At 40.6% G+C, this 23,861-nt stretch overlaps 2 protein-coding genes across 4 annotated transcripts; one reads left to right on the top strand and one right to left on the bottom strand.

Moving 5' to 3' along the window:
* Positions 1–622: 622 nt before the first annotated feature.
* LOC121295831 (39S ribosomal protein L38, mitochondrial-like) lies at positions 623–9,711 on the bottom strand. The gene is made up of 9 exons (XM_041220918.1): positions 9,515–9,711; positions 7,704–7,883; positions 7,440–7,574; positions 6,875–7,083; positions 6,685–6,757; positions 5,855–5,900; positions 5,281–5,439; positions 2,639–2,775; positions 623–1,746 (listed from the first exon to the last, which is right to left on the bottom strand). Exons 1-9 carry the CDS (start codon positions 9,600–9,602, stop codon positions 1,610–1,612), a joined length of 1,164 nt encoding a protein of 387 aa, XP_041076852.1. The 5' UTR covers positions 9,603–9,711; the 3' UTR covers positions 623–1,609.
* A 4,528-nt stretch (positions 9,712–14,239) lies between these two features.
* LOC121295402 (tripartite motif-containing protein 65-like) lies at positions 14,240–20,324 on the top strand. Of its 3 annotated transcripts, XM_041219970.1 has the most exons (7): positions 14,240–14,318; positions 15,532–15,965; positions 16,950–17,045; positions 17,256–17,489; positions 17,896–18,064; positions 18,718–18,807; positions 18,974–20,319. In XM_041219970.1, exons 2-7 carry the CDS (start codon positions 15,555–15,557, stop codon positions 19,507–19,509), a joined length of 1,536 nt encoding a protein of 511 aa, XP_041075904.1. In that variant the 5' UTR covers positions 14,240–14,318; positions 15,532–15,554; the 3' UTR covers positions 19,510–20,319. The 3 variants fall into 3 exon arrangements, with proteins under 3 accessions (XP_041075904.1, XP_041075903.1, XP_041075902.1); XM_041219969.1 differs by lacking the exon at positions 14,240–14,318 and having other exon boundaries at positions 15,227–15,965; positions 19,007–20,324; XM_041219968.1 differs by lacking the exon at positions 14,240–14,318 and having other exon boundaries at positions 15,231–15,965.
* The last annotated feature ends 3,537 nt before the right edge of the window (positions 20,325–23,861 follow it).

Here is a 23,861-nt window from a genome sequence, read left to right as displayed (position 1 = left end):
TTACTCACCTCCATTATTATTTACTGTTTGTTTTGCCATCAGGTACTGGACTTAAAAATAAATAAAACTAACATTTTTACCTGGATTACAATTGTCTGTCTGTTCTTTAATCACCTGTACCTGCAAACAATCAACCACTTTGCCACAGTACAATAGTTAATCCACTCAAGCATGTGGCAGCACTACAAGAAATACACCAAATAATATATTTAGAAAAACGTCTCATTGATAGTTTAAGTAGGGCTTTCTCTTTCGGTTTTTATTTTTCATTGCGTGATGTCGCTTTTTTTTTTTTTGTTTGAGCAGAGACCATTCAATTAAACTCTTGGAAAAGTGTTGATTGTGAAACAAGTTCACTTAAGTGTTTTCTCCTGTAACTTGATTGAGACTATGATTCGGTTTCATTGATAACACCATGTAACAATTTATTTATTCTTTTTTTTTTGTTCCTGAGTAGTAAGTGTTATTTCCTAATTGCTTATGCCTCAAAAGTATAGAAAATGGCTCTTATTCCCCACAAACTTTGCTTTTGTGACCAGGACAGTGATTTTTCAAAATATCACTATTTCCAATGGGAAAACAGGCAAATGTGTTTTTTGAACAACACTTACTACCCAGGAACAAAAATTGTGTTACATAGTGTAATGTAAAAAAAAAAAAAAAGGCAGCTCCTTATTTTTTTTTTTTTATTCAAACTGAACGCAAAAAGCGAGTGAAGTTAAAATGATTTCATTAAATCTTAAGAGGAAACTTAATTGCAAAACAGGTTAAAGCATTTTTGCAAGGAGTCATTAAGATTTTAAATCCGGGAAAAGCAATTTAACTTAACTGAAACGTAATCATAGTCTCATTCAAGTTACGGGAAACAAAAACAAAAGTGATCTTTTTTCACAATAAACGCTTTTCCAAGAGTATAATTAAGAAACAGTCAGCTCAAAATATCTTTAAAAAAAACATCACATGATCGAAAATAAAAAATGAAAACAAAGTGCTCTACTTATAAGGTAAGTTCTGTATTTTTGGTGTTTTGGTTGGTGCTGGCCCCACACTCTAGACGACCCAATGACATTTTTTGTTTTACATTTGAGGAACCTGCACTTCACATCAAATTGAAACTGTAATATTCACATATTTATAACTACAACAAAGGTGGTATATGTAGAGTGAGAATTAAAACTATCTGAATTAAGCAAAGGTGTAAGTAAATGGGGAGACAAGGTGGATACTGGTGATGGAAACTTAAGTATGCTAGGAATTGAAATGACCATGCATTATTTAGGTAGTGTGGTCGTTGGATGTTGCACTGAGATTACTGTATGCTGTTTGAAATTGTGAGTTTGCAAACTGTAACAAAACTGGAGTCAGTTTGATGTTGAAATCAGAGCAGCTCATTTTGTACAGTAATTAATGTGGGGTTTGAAAGTTATCAGTTAATCTGGAGAGTTCTTCAATTGGAATTGCACATAAAAACATGTATAAAGACTGCTTGTGGAATTCTCTAAAACATATTACTTTGTAGTACTGCCATATGATATGATATGAAAATCTAGCAATGTCCAGTAGAATCACGGGGCAACACCCAAGACCAGTCCTGAGCTCCATGCTCAGATTAATAGATGCCATATGTGGTTTCCTGGCTGTCCCTGTACCTGTCCAGGTACCTCACTGGCTCGCCATGTGGGTATTTCTTCTGTGGAGGGTGATACACTGGAGGCCTATCATATTCAAACACTGGTTCCTTCATATCTGTGGAAAGAAAACAGGTTTCAAATGTATGTAAATAGGGGGGTCAAATTCAACAATTTATGTTGGTGTCAGCGAGGAAACTATTGTTATTAAAAAATAATTACAAAAAAAATACATCCTTTAAAAACAAGTATTTACCATTACATCATTTTCCAGGAACCTGACAGACGTACATGACTCAAAATGTAAACTGCCTTGAAAAGTTTAATAAAAATACAATTATAAAAACTGATGACACAGGAGGCACTTACTGTCCAACATACGGCCACTGGAGCTGGAAGCCGATTGACTAAATGCATCTCATATTTAAATCACTGCTTCATCATTTACATAACTAGCATCTGGACTACATATGGAACCAATACAGGTCTCTCCTATGTACATGTTTTATATTAAAGATGACAGTTACTTTTAATACAATGGCTATCTGTGCTCTGACTTGTTTTGCATGTTGCATTAATGCACACCTTATATCATAGTTACATCAGGTAAACAGAGCACAGGCAAGCACAGTTTACATGTAGTGTATGCAAGGGTTCTTTGGGCTTATTACATGTACTAGAAGTGCATAGCTGTAACTGTTCTGCATTTTATTATGCTTCCTTCGTACAACGCAGAATTCAGCTGAAAACAAGCAGTGCTTCAGTGTAATGTAAGGAACATTACTGTGAAGGAGCACTGGGATTGTCTAAAAAGTTAAAACTTGCATGCAATAAAGGTAAAAATGTTTCAGACTAGACCTATATACATTATCTAATCACTTTTAAATGTTAATGCACTTAGTTTTATTTCATTTAATGGAGCTTATTATGTGGCCCGCTCTACTGGTATTTAACTGTACCTTGGTACAGCTCCCTGCAAATAAGAGAATGATAAGCCAGAGTGTTCTTACTGAGCAGCTGGTGAAAGGTGTGTGTGACTGAATCGTCCCACTGGCTCTGAAAGAAGGCCAATCCTGCTGGAGTCATGTGGTCCTGGTGCTTTCTGTAGAAATCAAATGTCCGAAATGTTCTGGATTCCAAGCTGTGACTGCAAAGTAATACAATATTACATTAAAAACCACTCACTCCAACTGGGGATACCAATGCAAATATGCTTACTTACTTGCATACAGGCAATATATAGAAGAACTGTTAGACTTTGAAAAATACAGGTCAGGCTGTCAACTGCACTCTAAACAAAAAGGGCTTAGAAGAAGATATTTAAGACAGAGACCCTGATTGACGCAAAGCACCCCAAAGAATTCAATACATTTAGAAGAACTTGTTAAATAGGGACTTTAAAAGGAACTATATTAACCTGAATCACCACTGGAGAAAAGTTAACAAAAATCAGTGAATTAATCACAAACTGACTTGGCCAGCCAGACTGGTCACATCAATGCGAAGCAGTGTTTCATTAAACAGGCCTGGAAGGACAATGCCTAACAAAGACATCACACAATGGATCATTTGAGGAATGTAATAAATGTATCATGCAGAAATGCTGATACTTTTGAAATGTAAAAGGGATGTATTAAGACATTGTTTCATTTAACAAAGCGGGGCTGAAATAGCATTTTGTGAATAATTTACCAAGTATACAGAGGTAGAATAATATAGCGATCCAAGACATTGAGTAAAGCTGCTGGACTAAATAAGAACAAACCAATTAAGGGTTAAGTTTTTGTACTGTGAATTCTAATTAAAAGAAATAAAAATATGCTGTGAAGGATTGGTTAGGGAAAGAACAAAAGGTGAAAGGAGAACATAAACTAAGTGGAGGGTAAACAAAGAAATTAAATATAATGTGCTTGAGGTTAAAACTAAAGATGGCATAATTGATTAACTACTAAATGATAATGGTGTGAAATAAATGAGTTAAAATAATTACATTTGGTTTAAAGTAAATAAATATATGTTTGGCTGAGATCATACTGGGTGGGCATTAGGACCCAGTAGAGGTTACTGGAGTCAGGACCAACACCAGGTTAATTCAATGAACAAATTAGTTAAGTTTAAAAGGTTGCGAGTGTGTGTTTACTGTGTGTGATGGTACGAGTTTAGTTGGAGAGAAAGACAGGTGGTTGTTATGGCGAATAGTTTGAAACGGGAAAAATTTACTGGAAAGGTATTTGGATTACGATGCAGGTTTTGGTGACGAGGTAACAGGCTTAGCCTGCCTTGTTAATAGTTAGGGAAACATTTGGTAGATAAGGCCTGAGATCGGGTTAGGTTTTGTTTTGTTTATTTTCTTTTTATTGTAAATAATAAAACACACGCTACGGCATTTCCTGGTATCCTGTGTCTAAAAGTGTTTATTTGAAAAAGGAAAACGTGTAACCAGAGGGGAATCCGTCACAAACACCTTTCTTTTTTATATATATATATATATATATATATATATATATATATATATATATATATATATATATATATATATATATATATATATATATATATATACATAATGTGTATGTGTGTAATTTGTCGACACTATTTCAACACTTGATAAAGCATGAATTACAATTTTTCTCAATATTTTATCAATTATAATTCACTGAGATCTGTAGTGATATTTACTGACTCACATTTACTTGCACATTTATCCTGCTTATATTTTCATATTATTTGTTTACTGGTTTATTACTATTTCTACAGAGACAAAAGACAGACTATTGATGAATACCTTGGTTTCCATGTATTTTGATATTTACACTGAAGCTTGTATTTTGTGAATTGTTGAAACTTAATGTACAGATTTATGCAGTTTTGATATTAATATTCTTTTCTACTGTATCTATTTTCTAACTTGCTTGATAATTCATAAAGATATAGCGGTGTTGTAAAGTTTACTACTCAATTGTTTGTTTCAAAAGGTAGAAATGTATAATTGAGAGTGCTAATCAAATTTTAAAAAGTTCTTCCCATAGCATTGTCTAGCAGCCTGCTAGCTAATAACCTGTTTTTGGAGAGATAAAAGAAACACATTATCCCAAACACCGAAAACTGTTAGATATTTATAAATACTGAAATTGACTATACACAAAAAAAAGCACCTTCTGCCACCTTCAGTCAATTAAATCTTGTGCGTGAGTTAGCTGAAGTCTTTCAAGCTGACTGGAAACTCAATTACTCAATAATTAAATTTGGAAAATCTCCATTCCAAGACCTGGCTTGGGGAGACATAACTGGCCCATGACCTGCGATAGCAGGCCCCGTCTGTCTGTTTAGCCTCTGGAAAAACCTTTAAAAGCCAGCATCTCCTGGGACACCTAGGCACCAGCTGGAGATTTTGGATGTGTATAATAGGCATGTAGGCCACTGGTAGCTAGTGGATTTATTCCAAGTGAGTGTCAGTCAGTCTCACAACTAACAATTTTATATTGTAATTATACTACTACACTTACAATATATTGAATGCTGATTTAGAAAAAAGAGATTACTGATTATTTTGCATTTAATATAACTTGGTATTATGTGGAGAATGATTGGAAGTATGTCAGAAACATACTTATCCACCACTGAAAGCACTGACAAACACAATATTCCTTACCAGGGTGAAGGTAAGCAGTCCTCAGTAAAATCAATTGGCCGCTCCTGCTTAAATAGGATGAATATAAACCTGTGGTATCCAGTTCCTTTTGCTGGAAACGGTGGGAAATAGCAACAGATCTGCTCTCCAGACTGCACTGCATTCCCAGGAATGTTTCCACTGTGGAGAGGGGGTCAAAGGTCATCAAAAGACACCACACTGTGGCCTTGGAGAGTCAAGCCAAGAGCATCCTGTCTGCCTTGTACATAAGTGATAGCCATTCACTGAGCTGTGGTTGATAGGCAATCATGGAATGTTATGGGTACTTTCTTTGGTAGAACATTAAAAACCGTCCTTCGAATACAATTCAAATCCAAATATCATTGTTCTCTTACTGTGGCACGAGGATTGTTCATTTCTTTCAACAATTCATAGCACACATTGCCAGTCACAATCTACGTTATGAAGTCTGTATGCAGACCTGCGGACTACTTATTCAAACCCCTGGTGGTAACATCCAACAACCCAAAAGTTGCATCTTTTCAATGAGTGAAAGACACCGTCATCTCCCTTGCACAAATGACTCAATACTTACACAATCCAGTGGACATATTCCGAGTCATTGTCTCTCAAATGACCATCTGTTAAAAAGATGAAGACATATTTGTAGTAAAAGAGTACAAAATAATGTTCCAACATGAAATACTGTTAGTAAGCATTTCTGGCAAATTGAAAAATGAAAAAAAGGCACATTTATTTAAAATTGCTGTTACTTATTTGTAATTAAACAAATGGCTATGCTAAACTTTTGAATGCTTTCCAAGATACTTTTCTTTGAACACCATCATGTATTATATTTATATAACAGCCCAATTCTCTTTTCTTTTTATGACTGCCACCCAACATTAACATAAAAAGACACCCACTGGATGGTACTTAGAAGTGTGTTGTAAACCAATGTCACAATTAAAAAGGAAGGGGTCAAGTACATTTGTTTCAGGAATAATAGTGCTACAATAATAATGTGCTACCTTTATTTTCCTTGTAAATGTAGCAATTGTGCATCAATGAATCACAATACTTTCTTGGAACAGTTTGATAAGCAATGCAAAGGGCAGCATCTCATGATACACAAGTCACTATTTATTTTGTATAAGTAGAGAAAGGTTCTGTGTTTTTATTTTACTACGGGCAGTGATGAGGTTTCTTATGAATGAAGGGGAGCGCTGCTGATGGGATCAATCAGAAAGCACAATGACACTGACATCCAGCTGCCAGGGGCTCAGCTTGTGCAAGCACACCTGTGCTGTAGAAATCTGAAGCAGCAACATATTTTTTGCCAGGTTCAGGTTTAGACATACATGCGTTTTTACTATCTCTCTGCTCAGGGTATTAAGAATTCAGTATTGTTAGTGCTAAACCTACCTGGGTTTGTGAGCAACAGGGTCCACAAGGAACTCTCCTCAGCCTCAAAGGTTACTTCTGGTTGTGACGCGGCCTAAGATAAGAATATTATTTGAATATTACTATAGTGACGTGAATATTATTTTTCTGGAAGTCGAATATAGAACACAGGACTGCTGAGCCCCCCACACTCCTGCTCACTCTGTCACACCTCGGAGGGGGTAACCACATTCCCACGATGCACCGGCAGGCTGTGCTCTTCATCCAGGCTGTACTGAACCCGCAGTACAATCCGTGGGACGAAGGTGGCGCCGTGGAACAGGTCTCGATACACCCCGTAATGCTCCGCCACTTTCTGTACATGATAGGGACCACTGGTTCTCTCCCACTCAGCCTTCACTTCATCCAGAGGTATCGACACTGAAACACAAAACAGCTTAAAGTAATTTTAACTAACAAAATACCTGCATTAATTCTCTGCAGCAGTTTTGAAAAAACATGTACTTTCATTTTAGAACATGAGATATCTGTCTACTTTTGGCCAGTCTTTCCCTTCCTGGGCCATATCACTTGTTTCTTTCCTATCAATAACTGGTTGACTGCTTCCCCTATTGACTGACATTTCAGCCAGAAACAATAATAATAACAACAATAACAATAATAATAATGCTTTAACACAAACTTGCAATATTGATAGTCTGGTTAGGTGCACTTCTGAGATCTCTATTGTGGATACCACTCTGCTACCAAGGGTACATTCTTGCTGATTAACATACATGTGCGAAGGCGCGTGGCCCTCTCCAGCTCACTGTTCTTATGGTTCTCTCTCATCACCCTCTTCCTCTCTTTCACTTCCTTGCTTCGGGGAGCCTGCTTGTTGGGCAGGCCAATGTCAATCCTCTCATTCTTCTCTGGATAAAACAAGAACGTGTCAATTATTCAAACCACGTCTCCACTAGCAACAGCCCCCGGATACAACAATTCTGGAGGGACCCCCACCCTGTAAACCCACCCACACACACGCTGTACTGCAGGCTCACCCTTATCCTGACTCAGATATTGTCTGTAGGTTTTCCACCAGTGAACTTTCCTGCTCTCCTCCTCTGCCACCTTCAGATAGCGAGTGTAGCTGCGGTATTTCTCCAAGTCATCAAGGTTTTTCACATCAATGTCCATGTTGGGCATCGGCCCCAGTGGGGCTGCCCTTCTGCAACATGTAGCTAAAATTAAACAAAAAAACACGTGTTAAATAAAATGATCATACACACCTGTGGTACATTCGCACCAACTCATCTATTTGCGACAAAGCCTCAGCAAGTGATGGTTTGTTCAGGTCTGCAACAATGACACATATCCAAGGATACTACAGTGATGATAAACATACTTGGGAAAGTTCAAAAATCAACGTTGTTATTGCTATTTTAAACATGATTAAAAACAGAAATGCATGTACACCCTTTGGAAGCCGGATTCAAAACTGATACTGCTTAATTATAAAATTAATAATAATGGCTGTCCTCCAACCTCAAAACCAAATAAACTGACTCTTGGCACCCAGAAGCCCAGGAACCTATTGCCCTCTGGTGACCAGCCCTGCAGGTGTTCGTTTGAGTATGCAACAGCAGTCACTGTGTTGTGGAATCCCTAGTGAAGACCTGCGATGTCCATAGCCCTGACTGTACCACCCCTCAGCGACGTTGCTCTAAAAATCCAATCCAGTTAGTGTATTATCAGAGCTAGCAATTACAATGTATACTGGTACAGAAATGGAAGTGTTTGTTATCAAAAACAAAGCACTCCAGGAGACAAAGGGGCAGCATATTATATCAAATGGTTACATTTAATTGAAATAAGATCTACTGCATATTCTTGATAAAATAAATCAATTATGAAGCACACAAAAACAAATGCACACTACAGAATGTATACTAATGTCAAACGTTTGAATGAAAATAAGCACTTTAAATTCAAATGTTTTAGAAGTTGCGAGACTGCACAATTTCAAAGACTTTTGCAACAGAAAAAAAAAAACTTAATCTATACATTAAGAATATGCACTTTTCCACTTGCAAAATGAAACCGATTTCAAAATGTGCAATCAAAGAAAAAAAGTATTTACTTGCATTACATTTCATAAAATCAGTGGTTAAACAGCTATTTACGCATTGGATACCGCAGACATATACGACTGACTTATGCTATACATTCCGATATTAATCAAAACACACTAACTACATTTGCCCTGGCACAAAACTAAGTTACAAATAGTTTCGTGAAAATCGAATCTTTTAATAATTAAATCACTGGTTTCAAATACGGTGCTATATAAAAATCACAAGATTTTACATAGACCTTATATACGGACTAATAAGAGGCGACAAAAATGATCAATATCGTGTTATTAAAAAAAGTTTGAGTAAATTAACTAACCTGTTGGTTGCTAATAATCATAAAACACGCAACTAGTGAATAAGATTATATGTGTTTAACTTAAAAGTTTATACTATTAAATCCTCCACATCTTTGTTTTATTGCAGCTGTGCACATACACCAAACCCTCCTCGTCCTGCCCCAGTGCACTGCCAGCGACAGCAAATACTACTACTGTTTACATGTTGCAATATATACGAGTCAACTTGAATTTAGAAAGAGAAAGCATTTTTTAACAAACGCATACTATGTGTAATTCTATTCCAAACAACACTGTCACAATGTAGGTGTAGATCAGTGTGCATTGTAGTTTCGGAAACGTGCTGTTATTATGTGTCGCTATAAAGCCCTCTTGCTCTAATAATAATTTTCAGCCCGTCTCGACGAAGTAATTTTCCTGGTTTTGAAACCCTTACTATACCTGAAGTGCTGAGTCCTCGTGATATCCAAGTTACCCGAAATTCAGACCCTACCCGCAAAGTTACTCCGCGTAACAAGGGCGCCGCCATCTTCCCAATGACCCGTAGTCTTATGTCTTCAACAAACGACGAACCAAGCTGTCAAATATAGCGTAATATATAGAAAATATGCGCATTTAACTAGGTGGGTGGGGGGGGGGGGGGGGGGGGGTGTATGACTGCAGGTCGGAGGCGTGCTCTGAGGCTGTGACTGTGAAAACACCGTCCCAGCGGAGGCCTTGTACAAGCAGCTTGAAAATAAGTTACAACAGTATGCGTTGTACCCCTATCACGTGACAATTGGCACAGCAGGCGTAATTTATGACACGTGATAATTGAAAAAATGAACAAGTAGCACTCTGTTACAAATGTTAATTCTCCTAACGGACGGGTACGTGTAACGCTTATGATCACTTCAATATTTTTAATCGTGCTCTTAAATTGAAAAATATATTGTTTTTAAATGCTTGTTTTTGTTTGCTGTGTTTTTATTAATGTTTTTTTTTTTTTTTTTTAATTATTATTCTGACCTAAAACTTATCTTATTTATTTATTAATGTATTTTATATAGGTTGTAAGTCCCTGCAGTCAGAATATTGAATCCCATATACGGTCAGCTGCTTCAGCGTGAAACAAAACACATTTTAAACAGCTGCAAGCAGCTGACCGAATTCGGGATTCAACATTCTTGCTCAGGGATTGTTGATCTACATTTAGCTGATTAAGAAGAATTCATCACAACTATGATTGTAACAACCATTAATGTAATAATCTCCCAGTAATGTAATAATCCTCAATAATGTATTTGTTGCCTATAATGTAATAATTACCCAATAATGTAATAACTCAACTGATAATATAATAGAAAGTTCTGCCCAATAATGTAATCATTTTTCACTGATAATGTAATAACTCTGAGCTGCCTGATAATGTAATACACTTCTAACCGATAATATAATAATTACTTAGTCACTTAATTTACTATTTGTGAGGTGTCCACGACAGCAATATCAACAACAGCAGTCATATAAAACCAAGAGACACTGTCATTAGTGCCTGTGTGCACTAATCTGATGGCCGCAGATACTGTCTTAATAAATTCTATGAATTACTGCAGGGCGCAATTCTTCCCTGTTACTTTATAATGCCTCACTTTTATTAAGTTCACGAACTAAAGGAAAACTTTAACTGTGCATGTATATGTGTTATTGATTGTAATGATATACACTCACCCCTCGTTATATCGCCCATCGCTATACTTCAGATTCGTATATAACGCGGTCCTGGATTTGGCTCCCCATTTTTACTGTCTACTGTATTGCCTTAGCAGCAATATACATAGGCACGTAGAATTACTGTTCATTTTCTTTCTTACTGCACATCACAAACAACAATATACAAAACAATTAAAAACAAAGCATTAATATCCTACTGTTATCATATACACATGTATTGTACATTAACACAAAGCAAATAAAATATCTACTGGCTAAAGCAGTTTTTATTTTAGCCAAAGAGGTGTTCACATGTGGCAGCAATGCACTAGCAACTAGCAACTAGCTTCCACTGCTATTGTTGGAAATTGACTATTTCAATGCAGCGGGTTTGTGCATTTGAGAAAGGAGAGGAAGACTCGTTAAATTAATTGAGACTGAAGTTGATTAGAAGCAATTACCCTCCGCTGTACGAATTAAAACGGGGTGCTGCTTTTTATACGAAAAATTAGAAAAAATGGTTTGCGTAGAGGATTTATACTGGACCATGACACACCTAAAATGGGGGAGTGGTTCTACAGTATCTATTTGTTAGCCTATTTGTTTTTCTATTGGTCTCTCGCTATATCGCGGCCCTCGATATATAGCGGATTTATATTGGATCCCGACACCCGCTATATATATCGAGTGGGTGGTGTAATTGTTGGGATGGATACTGTAGCGTTGGGTCTTGCGGACCTGCTGAATGGGATTTGTTGCTGTTGCGGCCTGGTTCCAACCAGGTCCGCTCTTTCCCACCTGCACACCCTATATAAAGCCGCAACCTGCCCACTGACGAGTAAAGGTGCTGAAAGAGGACTGCAGCAAGAGCTAATCCATTCCTTTAAAACAACAGCACTTATAAGTGCCATTTCAATTCCAAAATAAAAGGCCTTTCCAGCACCAAAAGAATCTTTAGAGGTGTTTCCTTTCTTCCCCCTGAACCCATGGCAAGCTGCCGCCACACTGGTGTCCGAAGAAAGTGGGATGTGGAGACCTCAAAAGGAGAACTGAAGAAAAAGTAGAGGGAACAATGGAAACAGAAAATGCTGAGACAGCTTGCATTTGGGGGTGAACGCAGGAAGCTGGTGCAGACAATTGAGGAATTCCTGTGGGACCTCGAGGAAAAGAAATGCTCCGTTCATCCCAGAGTTAGCTGTGTAGTGCGCGACAAGCTTGTTTGCTGACAGTTCTTGTGGGGAATAATGCCTAAAGCATTAAGCGACCGTCTCACTGGAACTCCCCATAAGTCCCTGCGAGAAGATGTCGTAGAAGCACTCGATTGGGAAAGCGTGGAGCTGGGCCAGCAACAAGGCGTTGATGAATGCATGGTGGAGACCAGAGGTGCGGAGATAGCGTGTGCCCCCGCCATCAACAGGATCCAACAGCAGTCAGACAGCAGTGAGGAACTTCCAGCCGATGTGAGCGAGACCCAGCTGGATGACGAGCTCCGTGAGCAGCCAAGCAACGGCGCTGATGTGCAGTGGCAGCCGCCGCTGCCCGAGAGAGAGCCACCGCTGCCCGAGAGAGAGCCGCCGCCTCTGCCCGAGAGAGAGCCGCCGCTGCCCGAGAGAGAGCCGCCGCCTCTGCCCGAGAGAGAGCCGCCGCCGCTGCCCGAGAGAGAGCCACCGCTGCCCGAGAGAGAGCTGCCGCCTCTGCCCGAGAGAGAGAGCCACCGCTGCCCGAGAGAGAGCTGCCGCTTCTGCCCGAGAGAGAGCCGCCACCGCCGCCCGAGAGAGAGCCGCCGCTGCCCGAGAGAGAGCTGCCACCTCTGCCCGAGAGAGAGCCACCGCCGCCACCCGAGAGAGAGCCACCACCGCCGCCCGAGAGAGAGCCGCCGCTGCCCGAGAGAGAGCCGCCGCTGCCCGAGAGAGAGCCGCCACCTCTGCCCGAGAGAGAGCCGCCGCTGCCCGAGAGAGAGCTGCCGCCTCTGCCCGAGAGAGAGCCGCCGCTGCCCAAGAGAGAGCCGCCGCCGCTGCCCAAGAGAGAGCCGCCGCCGCTGCCCGAGAGAGAGCCGCCGCCGCTGCCCGAGAGAGAGCCGCCGCTGCCCGAGAGAGAGCCGCCGCCTCTGCCCGAGAGAGAGCCTCCGCTGCCCGAGAGAGAGCCTCCGCTGCCCGAGAGAGAGCTGCTGCTGCCCGAGAGAGAGCCGCCGCCGCCGCCCGAGAGAGAGCCGCCGCTGCCCGAGAGAGAGCCGCCGCTGCCCGAGAGAGAGCCGCCGCTGCCCGAGAGAGAGCCGCTGCCCGAGAGAGAGCCGCCGCTGCCCGAGAGAGAGCCGCCGCCGCTGCCCGAGAGAGAGCCGCCGCTGCCCGAGAGAGAGCCGCCGCCGCCGCCCGAGAGAGAGCCGCCGCTGCCCGAGAGAGAGCCGCTGCTGCCTGAGAGAGAGCCGCCGCTGCCTGAGAGAGAGCCGCTGCCTGAGAGAGAGCCGCCGCCACTGCCTGAGAGAGAGCCGCTGCTGTGTGAGTAAGAGCTGGTGCCTGAGGGAGCACAGCCACCACCGCTGGCTGAGAGCCATCGCCGTCGCTACCTGAGAGAGAGAGCCGCCACTGCAAGAGAGAGAGCTGCCTCAGCCGCTGACCGAGTGCCCGCCACCACTGCCTTTGAGAGACCTGCCCAGCTGCTGAGCGAGAGCCCCCAGTCCCCGCCAGAGAGCTCGGCCCCACAACCACCGCCAGGGAGACAGTGTCCCACGCCACCTGAGAAAGGTTGCCCCGTGATATCAGAGTCTCCGACAGAGTGGGCCGCATCACCAGCACCCATGGGAGAGAGTCCAACACCGCTGCCTGAGAGTACCCCACGCCATGGATGCAGCACCCAGCTTTCTCCAAACAACAGACATGTTCTGAGGTTGCTGTTGGGGCTAATATGGCCAGCATCTGCCTCACTGTGTGGGGAGGGGTAGTGGTCCAAGGGAGCCCAGATCCAGTAGGGACTCAACATTGTGTCACTCTCAAAACCCTCAAGGTCCAGACTAAAGCAGGTTCTTCCTGGGCCGGGAAGTGTTTAAGGAGGGGCAGTGTAGAGCGTCGGGTCTCACGGACCCGCTGAATGGGACTTGTTGCCGTTGCAGCCTGGTTCCAACCGGGTCCGCTCTTTGCCGCCCGCAGACCATATATAAAGCCTCAACCTCAGAGCTGATGAGTGAGGGTGCTGAGAGGGGACGGCAGAAAAAGTTAATTCATTCCTTTAAAACAACATCACTTATAAGCGCCATTTCAATTCCAATATAAACGGTTTTCCGGCGCCAAAAGAATCTTTAGAAGTGTTTTCTTTCATACCGCTGAACCCCTGACAAGCTGCCGCCACAATACGTGTGTTTTAATATAGAGGAATTTGTACCTTTCGATATAGCCGCCACCATACAATAAGTACCTTCAAAATAGAAAAGACGTTTTTATATTAATAATTAATACTGCTTCTTTAAATAGTAGGTAAGCCCCGCCCATAAATGCATAACGCACTAAGCCCAGCACAGGAAGAGTGTTCTGACTCCAAAAAGCGAACTTTTGTGTTTGGGGTAGGTTCTTTATTATGTGTGTTTAACATAACAGATGAGTGTTTAGTTTAGGAACGTCTAGCTGCTTTTTATTTTAATGTCATTCAAGGAGTGTGTGTGTGCTACTCGTCTGGGGACAATGTTGTAACTGTTTAGTTCCTGTTTATATATGCCATTTGAAATCCTACTGGCTAGTTGACTGACGTTGCTGAAATGTATTGCATTTTGTTGATTAATAATAATAATAATAATAATAATAATAATGTAGCGCGCACAGGGGTAGGCGACGCAGTCAAATATGAAGCGATAAGCCCGATACCACCTTCTGCAACGGTGCGGCTCTTTTTGCACAGCGGGGTCGGCGCCGTGCTTCCTTCTTCAGAGCTGTAGGTCCCCCCCGCCTGGGTTATATTGGGTGAGTGTGGGGGAAAACTGCTTTAGAAAATACAGCTCTTTTAGAAGTTACTTATTTTCGCATAAAAGGGTGAGCAAAAATATATTAATTTCATGGTGGGCAGCAGCTTGTACGATATTGTAGGTGGTGTCTGGTTACAGACTTTAGTACAGTATTTAAAATACTTTTCATTCAGTGTGTGTGTGTATGACTAGATCCACAGCACTGATGATGTGATGCACACAGATGAAACCCTCCAAGTTATTCTTTAGAACCAACCAGTCATTTGATTTTATGCCACATTTCCATCTGCTATTTATAAATGAATTCACCAGTCTCCGATATTATGCTGACAGTATAAAATAGCTTTGTGTGTGTGTGTGTGTGTGTGTGTGTGTGTGTGTGTGTGTGTATGTATATATATATATATATATATATATATATATATATATATATATATATATATATATAATGTAGCGCGCACAGGGGTAGGCGACGCAGTCAAATAAAAGCACTTGTTGTCCTTCGCATTTGGTAACTTCCACCATCAGCACGAGATGGAGAGGTGTCATCCTGCGATCCTAGCTGGGGCTCACAGAGTCCCATTTGATCTTGATTTGCTGCTGATTGAAATTAAATCTTATTTCTTTCAAGTCTTATTTCAAATCACTTTCAAGTCAGTCCCAGTGATAGATGGAAACATGGCCTTATTTTATTCTAAGATATTAGTGTATGTTTATCATAGGCGCTCTCTGTCTATCTATCTATCTATCTATCTATCTATCTATCTATCTGTCTATCTGTTTAAATAAATTACATTCATGTTATGTGCCTATTTAGTCAGGAAAGTACTTTTTACAACAATGGACAACCTGGATTGCGCAATCTGCCTGGATCTCTACAAGACACCTGTCACCATCCCCTGCGGACACAACTTTTGTATGAACTGTATTTCTGAGCACTGGGACAAGGCTATCAAAGAAGAGAAGGAGAGTGCCTGCCCGCAATGCCGCCTCAGCTTCCCGTCAAGGCCAGAGCTGAAGAAGAACATCGACTTGTCTGACTTGGTGGACAAGAAGCGGAAAGAAGACAGTGTGAAAAGTCCAGGGCCTCCTAGTATTAGCAGAGTGGCAGCAGGGCTGTGCAGTCGGCACGGCAGAGCACTGGAGCTCTACTGCAAGGTGGATAAGATGTGCATCTGCTGTGCTTGCGTTATCAAGGAATGCAGCACACACAAGAAAGTCCTGGTGGAGGATGAGAGAAAAGATAGAGAGGTAAAGTACGTGGGGAAAGGTAAAGATGGTCCCCATTTGTAACGTCAGTGAAGAAGTTCTTCCGTACATGTTTTAGGGTCCAAATCTCCAGAGTCTGAACTGCCATTCAAATCTTATGACAAGTTAGCTTTACACGTAAGCCATGTCATGTGATTTGAATGGAATGAGGAAGACCAGCACTTAGGATTCTTCAGATCAGCTCAAAGCCAGGTAAAGGCAGATTTAGAGAAAAAATAATTTTGGAAATGCAAAACCTTGAACTATGTACTGGACTAGTAAAATAAATAAATAAACGTTTAAAAAAAAAAGAAAGTTCTTCACATGTCAGTGTTTTTGTGGAGCATATCTGGGATACTGTTGCGCTTGTGGGACAGACTGCTCATTAAATTATTTAGCATATTTTTTAAAGAGATAATTGTCTATTTAGGGATACCAAGATATTTTGTAAGCAACTAGTCTCACTAAGGTTACCCGGCAACAAACTCATCATCCCCAGTTTTACTGGGATTGAGGATAAACTTCTGGTCATTATTTTTATTGAATTTTTTTTACAGGTGTAAATGTGTATTTGTGCACTGGCAGACTGGAGATGGGGCATTTGTTGCATGTTTTACTCCACTCAAACTGCTGTCCTACTAAGTCACGATCCATTTTCAAATACCTGTATATGGTATCATAGGTGCAGTACAGTACAACCATTTTACATTAACCAAAAACATTTAACACAAAATATCATGTTTAACCCCACTAATCAAATAATTTGAATAAGCATGAGGTCCTACATGTTCAGCCATACCCGCAATGTTATCATTTATTACAATATAGAATGACTGGGAGGTATATATGTTCTTCATTTTTCTCCAAATCTGGGTTTCTGAGTGAGTGACTGGCAAGACCGGTATGACATTGAATGTGATATCAATCTTGATACAAAATGAATGTCTTCCTTCTATGCTACAAGTGATAAATTCCTTGTTTTTGTAGACAAAACTGATAAAAAAGAGCAAAAAAGTGGACCTGCAGATTGAACTGACTGAAAAGAACATTGCAAAGATGAAGGAAAACATTGACACAGCAAAGGTATTTTTATAATTCGCTCCATGGATCTTGATCTGCTTTGTAGACAGGAAGGTAGAGTACTTCTAGCTAATAGAATTGCCTGTGAATTTGCAGTCATGCATGCAACATTTGAGAATGTCACAAAATGTACAAACGAGAGCAGGCCATTCTGCCCATCTGAAGCTCGTCCTGTTCCTAGTAGATGATTGATTTCCCCCCAACTCTGCCCAGGAGTTGTCAGAGCGTACAGAAGAGTGGTTGTCGAATAAGTTCTGCCAGCTGCTACAGAATGTGAAGCAGTGCCATGAGGCCATGGCCCAGTATGTGGAGCAGGAGAAGGGGAGAGAGCTGAGCCGGGCTGAGAAGAATCTACATCAGCTTGAGCAGAGTGCCGAAACACTGAGGAAGCATCGGGAACAGACCGAGGCCCTGCTCAAAAAGCAAGACGATGTTCAATTCCTGCAGGTAATTTGGAGACGTTTTGGGGCTACTGGAGTATTGAGAGGAAGGTAAACGCAGTGATGATTTTGTAGGAAGGTTTTGTATAATTTGTTTATTTACACATTATTCTGTTATTTGATTCTAGTTTTGTAAAGTTAATATCTGTTTTATCTTTCATAAAAAAAACAGGCGTTAAAGACCTGATAAACACTTTGAAAACATGTCCGATGTCTCTAATTATATTTTTGGATGTGAATTAACCATTATGGACTTCCAATGTAACTGTCTGACACAGGCCTTACTTTGTTAAAACTTGTAAGCTTGACCACAGCAGTATTTCAAACACATTCTTGCTTTTCAATCCTTTTTTAAAATTATTTCTATGTATATAAAATCCAGAAACCTTGACCTGATTATTCCCATAATACAGGAGTCTCAGTTCATTGACGAGCCACCCTTGAAGGAAGTTCCATTGACTGTTGTCTTGGATTTAGATACCAAAGTAACTGCTGTGACTGACCTAGTATCCAAGATCTCAAAACTGGTTTTGGAGGATTTACAGAAAGTGACGTCTCCTGCTGATAAACAAGAAGTGCAAGGTATGGCAAAGCCCATTGGTATTTAAAAGCGCATTATTAATTCTTCTCTATCCACCTTATTAAACGTTCAAGTAGGGTCCTCATATTTTGGATTCAAATCCTAGTTGTTGGCTCCTTTTGAGTACTTGCTTATTCTAAATAAATCACGTGATGTGGTTACTTTTCAGCTTAACACCAGGTAGGGCCTGCAATTGGAAGGTCACTATCATGTGCTTTGTCATTAGCTTCATACACGGTACAAAACTGTATTCTGTGATTTTTTGGTTAAGTTTCATCTTGGGTATTGTACAAGAAAAATCATAACATAAGAACATAATTCATGACATTAGAAAATAAGAACATTTACGAGTGAGAAGAGGCCATTCCCCACTGATTTCTTTGTTCCAGGCTAAATAGATTCAGTTATTTCAGTCTATCTTCACAGCTCAGTCCTTTTAAACTCTGGGATTAGTCTGGCTGCTGTTCTTTGGACTCTCTCCAGGGTCACAGTGTCCCTACAGTGTTGAGTTGACCAGAATTGAACACCGTGCATTATACAACCTCATAACCTTGGAGTTGTACTCTACACTCTTTGCTGTCTTTTATAGATTAATGTTTATTTATTTTATTTGATATCCTCAGCTCTTCTTCACTCTTTCTTTCTATTGATGCAGTCTCTCCAAAGGAAAAGCGGTGCACTGAAGACATCTCTGTGAATCCTGCTGTCTCCACCAAGACTCCCATTGGGGAATGCTATCAAGCACGTAAGTGTTCGTGTGAAACATACATTGACACGGTGGTGATTTGCTTTTGATCCAGCCACAGGAGTAATTAGCAGGTCCTTTACCAGCTTAATAACGGGATGTGGTTATATGTGAGCCACTAAGAAAAATGACACATGCTTTACTGTGCATTTTTCTTGTGTTGCAGAATACTGCACCCTTTCTTTTGACCCCCACACAGCCCACAAGTACATCAGGCTATCCTGTGACAACCGCAAAGCAGAACACAGCTCAACGGGAATACAGAAGGTCCCTGCACACAAGGCCCGTTTCGAAGGCTGTTGCTGGCAGGTGCTGTGTGCAGAGGGGCTGAAGGGCGGGCAGTACTACTGGGAGGTAAACGTCTCCCATCCGTGGGTCTACCTGGGGGTGGCCTACAGCTCCATCAAGAGGAAGGAGAGTGACAAACGGTGGTATCTGGGTATGAACAAAGAGTCCTGGAGCCTGCAGCTGAATAAAGGCTGCTGCTTTGCATTACATGGTGGTAAAGAAGAACGTCTGGGGGAGCATGACTACAAGAGAATTGGCCACTTTCTGGACTATCCAGCAGGCACCCTAACCTTCTACGGGGTGGGGAGTAAACTGAACCACCTTCACACGTTTCACACCGCCTTCAGCCAGCCGCTCTACCCAGCCTTCTGGATCGGGGAGGGTGTGAGTGTCACACTTATAACACCCTTCTAGTTTGTGATTTACACTGCAACGCTTATTAAAGGGATTTTTTAAAGATGAATTTCACAGCATATCTGCTTGCAGTCACAAACAGTATCTTTACTTGTTCTAGCTATCCGCATGTTCTGACCTACTGCTGCAGGTACCGTGAATGCTGTACCATTGCTCTGCATGCAAACTGACATTTCAGTGGGATAGAAACCCAGATGGCTCCATTGAAACGTCAGAATCAGAAACATTTTTTTCGTTCTTAAATCCTTGTCTGGATGCTTGAATGCAATCAAATTCAAATACAGGCTAGACCTTGTAGAAAAAAAAATACAAACACTGTTTTTTTTTTAAGACAGACAAAATCAAAGGATTGATTAGAAGTCCCCGCGCTAATTCACAGAAGTGTTGTTTTGCTTTGTATATTAAAGGCATTTTTATTTTTAAACTTGGAACTGTGGGGGAAACCGTCTGTTTAATACTCAAATATTAGGCACACAGTCCTTGTTGGGATAGTGGGCTGAAAAATACCCTTGCGGGTATAATGAGAATTACCATTGTTGGTATTTATATCATAAATAAAAATGCCCACTGGGCTGAAATACAAACTGTGGCTCTATCTCGATGTATTTATTAGAAGTTATTTATTTAGAACTAGTCTACTGAGATGCAAACACCATTTTGTCTCAGATGCCGCATTGTCATCTATAAAAACATGATACTATTTTTCTTTCTAGATCTTTTGTGGTCATTGTGTCAAATTCAAGATGACTGCCAGTTTCTGTATCCCACCTGAACCTATGGATTATTTTTAGCCTTACTGCAATGGGTCAAAATTCAGGATGCCTGCCATGTTCTTTGATAAACCATGTCCAGGTTATAAACCATATATCAAAATGTTGTTGCTAGGATTCTTTTTTTCCCCATGTTTATTTTTTATAGATTCCTATAGTGCACTTCTGTTCCCTTATGGAGAGGTCACATGCCACTTTTTAAAGCAGCAAATATAGCAGGAATGTCAGCAGCAATATGATAGCATTGGGATTTTGGAAGCATGGCTTAACCCGTAACAGAAGAATATTTGATTAGCGGGTTTAGGAGGAGTGGCGCTATATGTTGGAGACAGCTTACAAGTGAAACCAATGGAAAAAGGAGAAACCATCTGGGTCAAGGTAACAGATTAATAAAGCAAAAGGACACTAGGGAGTTTGCTTTGAACTACCAAACCTAGCATCAGCTATCAATAGCATAAAAAGCAGCTCAACTACATCCACTGTATGTACAAAGAAATAGACTTTATAAGCAACCCCCCTGTTTATTTAAAGAAATTATCAAAATGCATGAGGTCTGCCACTATGAAATATGAGTAAACAAACTTCTTTCAAAGATGTATTTTTTTATTCTATACTTTTTTGTTTCATGATAAACCAAATACAGCAGTATTTTATTTATATATTGTATTAGGGGTTTATAAATAATAATAACAGCATTGACATGCTGCTATGGGAATCATAAATCAGAAATAGTTGGAAGACCCTTTCAGACAGAACCGACATACAAAAAGAAAAGTGCCAAAAAGTCAAACAAGAATTCTCACATAATTCAAATGTGTTGTTGTAGTTTTTGTTTTCTATTTTGTTTTATAATTGTCACGATATATAGTAATATCTTGTAGGCACGCTGGCAGCAATAATAGCTAGCCACTGATTACAAATAAGATTTAATATTTTCTGACTTTCACTTTAAGTGTTTCTAAATATTCTTAAAGGATATATTAACGAACGTATGCCAATTAATGAACCATTTCATATAGAGGAGTTGTAAAATGCAGTTAAGACTAGTAAAAAATAGAGCACCAGGAAAAGATAAAATATGTAGCATTATGTTTCAATATTTAGAAGAGGATATGTTAATCATACATAATATTATAAGGTTATATAATGATATTTGGGATAAAAGAAAATTGCCAAAAGACTGGAAGCATGCAATTATTATACCAACAGGGAAATGGGAAAGACCTTTCTTCACCACTGTCAGATATAGACCAATTGCTTTGACATCCAACATGGAGTGGGTCCTGAGTATTCAGAGGTGTGTAAGGAGTGGGTGCTGAGTGTTCAGAGGTGTGTAAGGAGTGGGTGCTGAGTATTGATAGGTGTGTAAGGACTGGATGCTGAGTATTGATAGGTGTGTAAGGAGTGGGTGCTGAGTATGGATAGGTGTGTAAGGAGTGGGTGCTGAGTGTTCAGAGGTGTGTAAGGAGTGGGTGCTGAGTATTGAGAGGTGTGTAAGGAGTGGGTGCTGAGTATTGAGAGGTGTGTAAGGAGTGGGTGCTGAGTATTGAGAGGTGTGTAAGGAGTGGGTGCTGAGTATTGAGAGATGTGTTAGGAGTGGGTACTGAGTATTCAGAGGTGTGTAAGGAGTGGGTGCTGAGTATTCCGAGGTGTGTAAGGAGTGGGTGATGGGTATTCAGAGCTGTATAAGGTGCTAAATGGTACTCCACAGGCGAGTGTAGTTAGTCCAGTTTTATTTAATATAATTGTGGAAGGGGTGTGGGTAATTCACTGACTAGGAGACAGACAGGTGTAATTGAAAACACCACACAGGTGCCCAGTTTTATTTTTGACAGTTCTTACTTTTTCCGGCAGAGAGCACTGTTGACCGTGGGCTGCCTATCAACGATGATAGACAGCACCACGGAAATACCACAGTTGGTATACGAACAGCAAGTGCACTCGCAGGTGCTCAAAGAAATAATAATGAAAACAGAAGGCGAAAAGGACAATGGAAAATAAAACAGTAATAAAACTACAAATAAAAGGTGCTGCACTCGGCAGTGTTATCCCGGTCGCCGCTACCCGCACGACCCGGATCATCGTCCTACTCTGTAGGCTAACTAGCCTGCTGTTTTACAATATGCCGGGGTCTGCCCAAGGGTTCCCCGCTCTCTCTGTCTCGCTGTGAAACTCTCTTTGTTTCGCCTGATTCCCGGTCCTGGATCAGAGCTTCCACACTCTCGGTGCGTCTAAGTGGGCAGAGCTGAGGAGACAGCAGAGCGTTACTTTATAGGACCAACAATCACCCAAGACTTGCCTCTCAGCCATTCAGAGAGGGGGAAAGTCCACACACCCACTTTCCCACCTCCCCGTGTCACTGCCATGACTCACAGGCAGTTGTTGGGCGATTGCCGCCCTCTTCCTGCAGCCCATGAACACGCCAGCAGAGTCAGCACAGATCTCTCCCTGCTACAATAATGCTTAATGATTTTCCAAAAAAGTTGAATGTTAATGTGACATTATTTGCTGATGATGGGGCATTATGTAAAAGTGGTAGGAACATAAAATATATCATAGGAAAGATGCAGATGGCAATGGATGAGGTAGAGAAGTGGGCAAATAGATGGGGTTTTAAAATCTCAGTATCCAAAACAGAAAACTTCTTTAAAAAAGATTCCAGGTGACAAAAACATATGTTTGTATAAGGAACCTATCAAAAGGGTATGAAAGTTTAAATTTTAAGGAATATGGTTTGATAGTACTGGCTGACATGGAAACAGCTTATCTATAATATGATAAAGAAGTGTAAAGTACGGCTTAATTTATTGAGATGTATTTCTGGATAACATTGGGGGCAGATAAAGGTACCTGGTTTTATATATATTAATACGGTCAGTAATTGATTATGGGTGTCAACTGCAACAAAATCCTTCAGAAAGAAAATTGATCGGATTCAATATCAGGCATTGAGGTATGTACAGGTGCCTGTAAAAAAACATCTTCAATTAATGCATGACACGTGAAAACTGGTGAGTGGCCATTAAATCTGAGGAGGCTGAGATTGGGAATAAATTATTGGATATATCTTAGTATGCAGGTTACGCATCCAACAAAGCAAGTACTGAATGAGTGTTGGGAATTTTATACTGGGGAGAAGCAATTAAATACATCTGGTAGAAGGATTACAGAAATAGTAGAGTTTAAAATAAATGAAATTCAAATGACAAATGATAAATGTATGTCAATTATTCCACCATGGCAGTTAATAGAGCCAATATGAGAATATTGATAGTGGAAGAGTGTCATCAGCTTTCTATGTGACAGCATTTGATGTGGGAAAGTCAGTAAGATTTTCTGGTCAATTATCAGTGCTTACTGCAGAAATTATTGCCATACTATTGGCTATGGAATGGGTAAAGGATGTCAGACCCGGCAAAAAAAATGCAACAGAACCTGATACATTAAACATGAACATTTCATTGGGTAGGACAGAGGTACACAGCATTGTCAAGAGGAAGATTGGGATAACATAGCAAGAACAGTGGAATAGTGATGGGAAAGGGATTGATAAGAAGGTACACAGCAGGTGTAAAAACAGAA

Source organism: Polyodon spathula, chromosome 20, assembly GCF_017654505.1.
Source record: "Polyodon spathula isolate WHYD16114869_AA chromosome 20, ASM1765450v1, whole genome shotgun sequence".
Classification (NCBI taxonomy): Eukaryota; Metazoa; Chordata; class Actinopteri; order Acipenseriformes; family Polyodontidae; genus Polyodon; species Polyodon spathula.
This window is presented reverse-complemented; position numbering and strand designations above follow the sequence as displayed.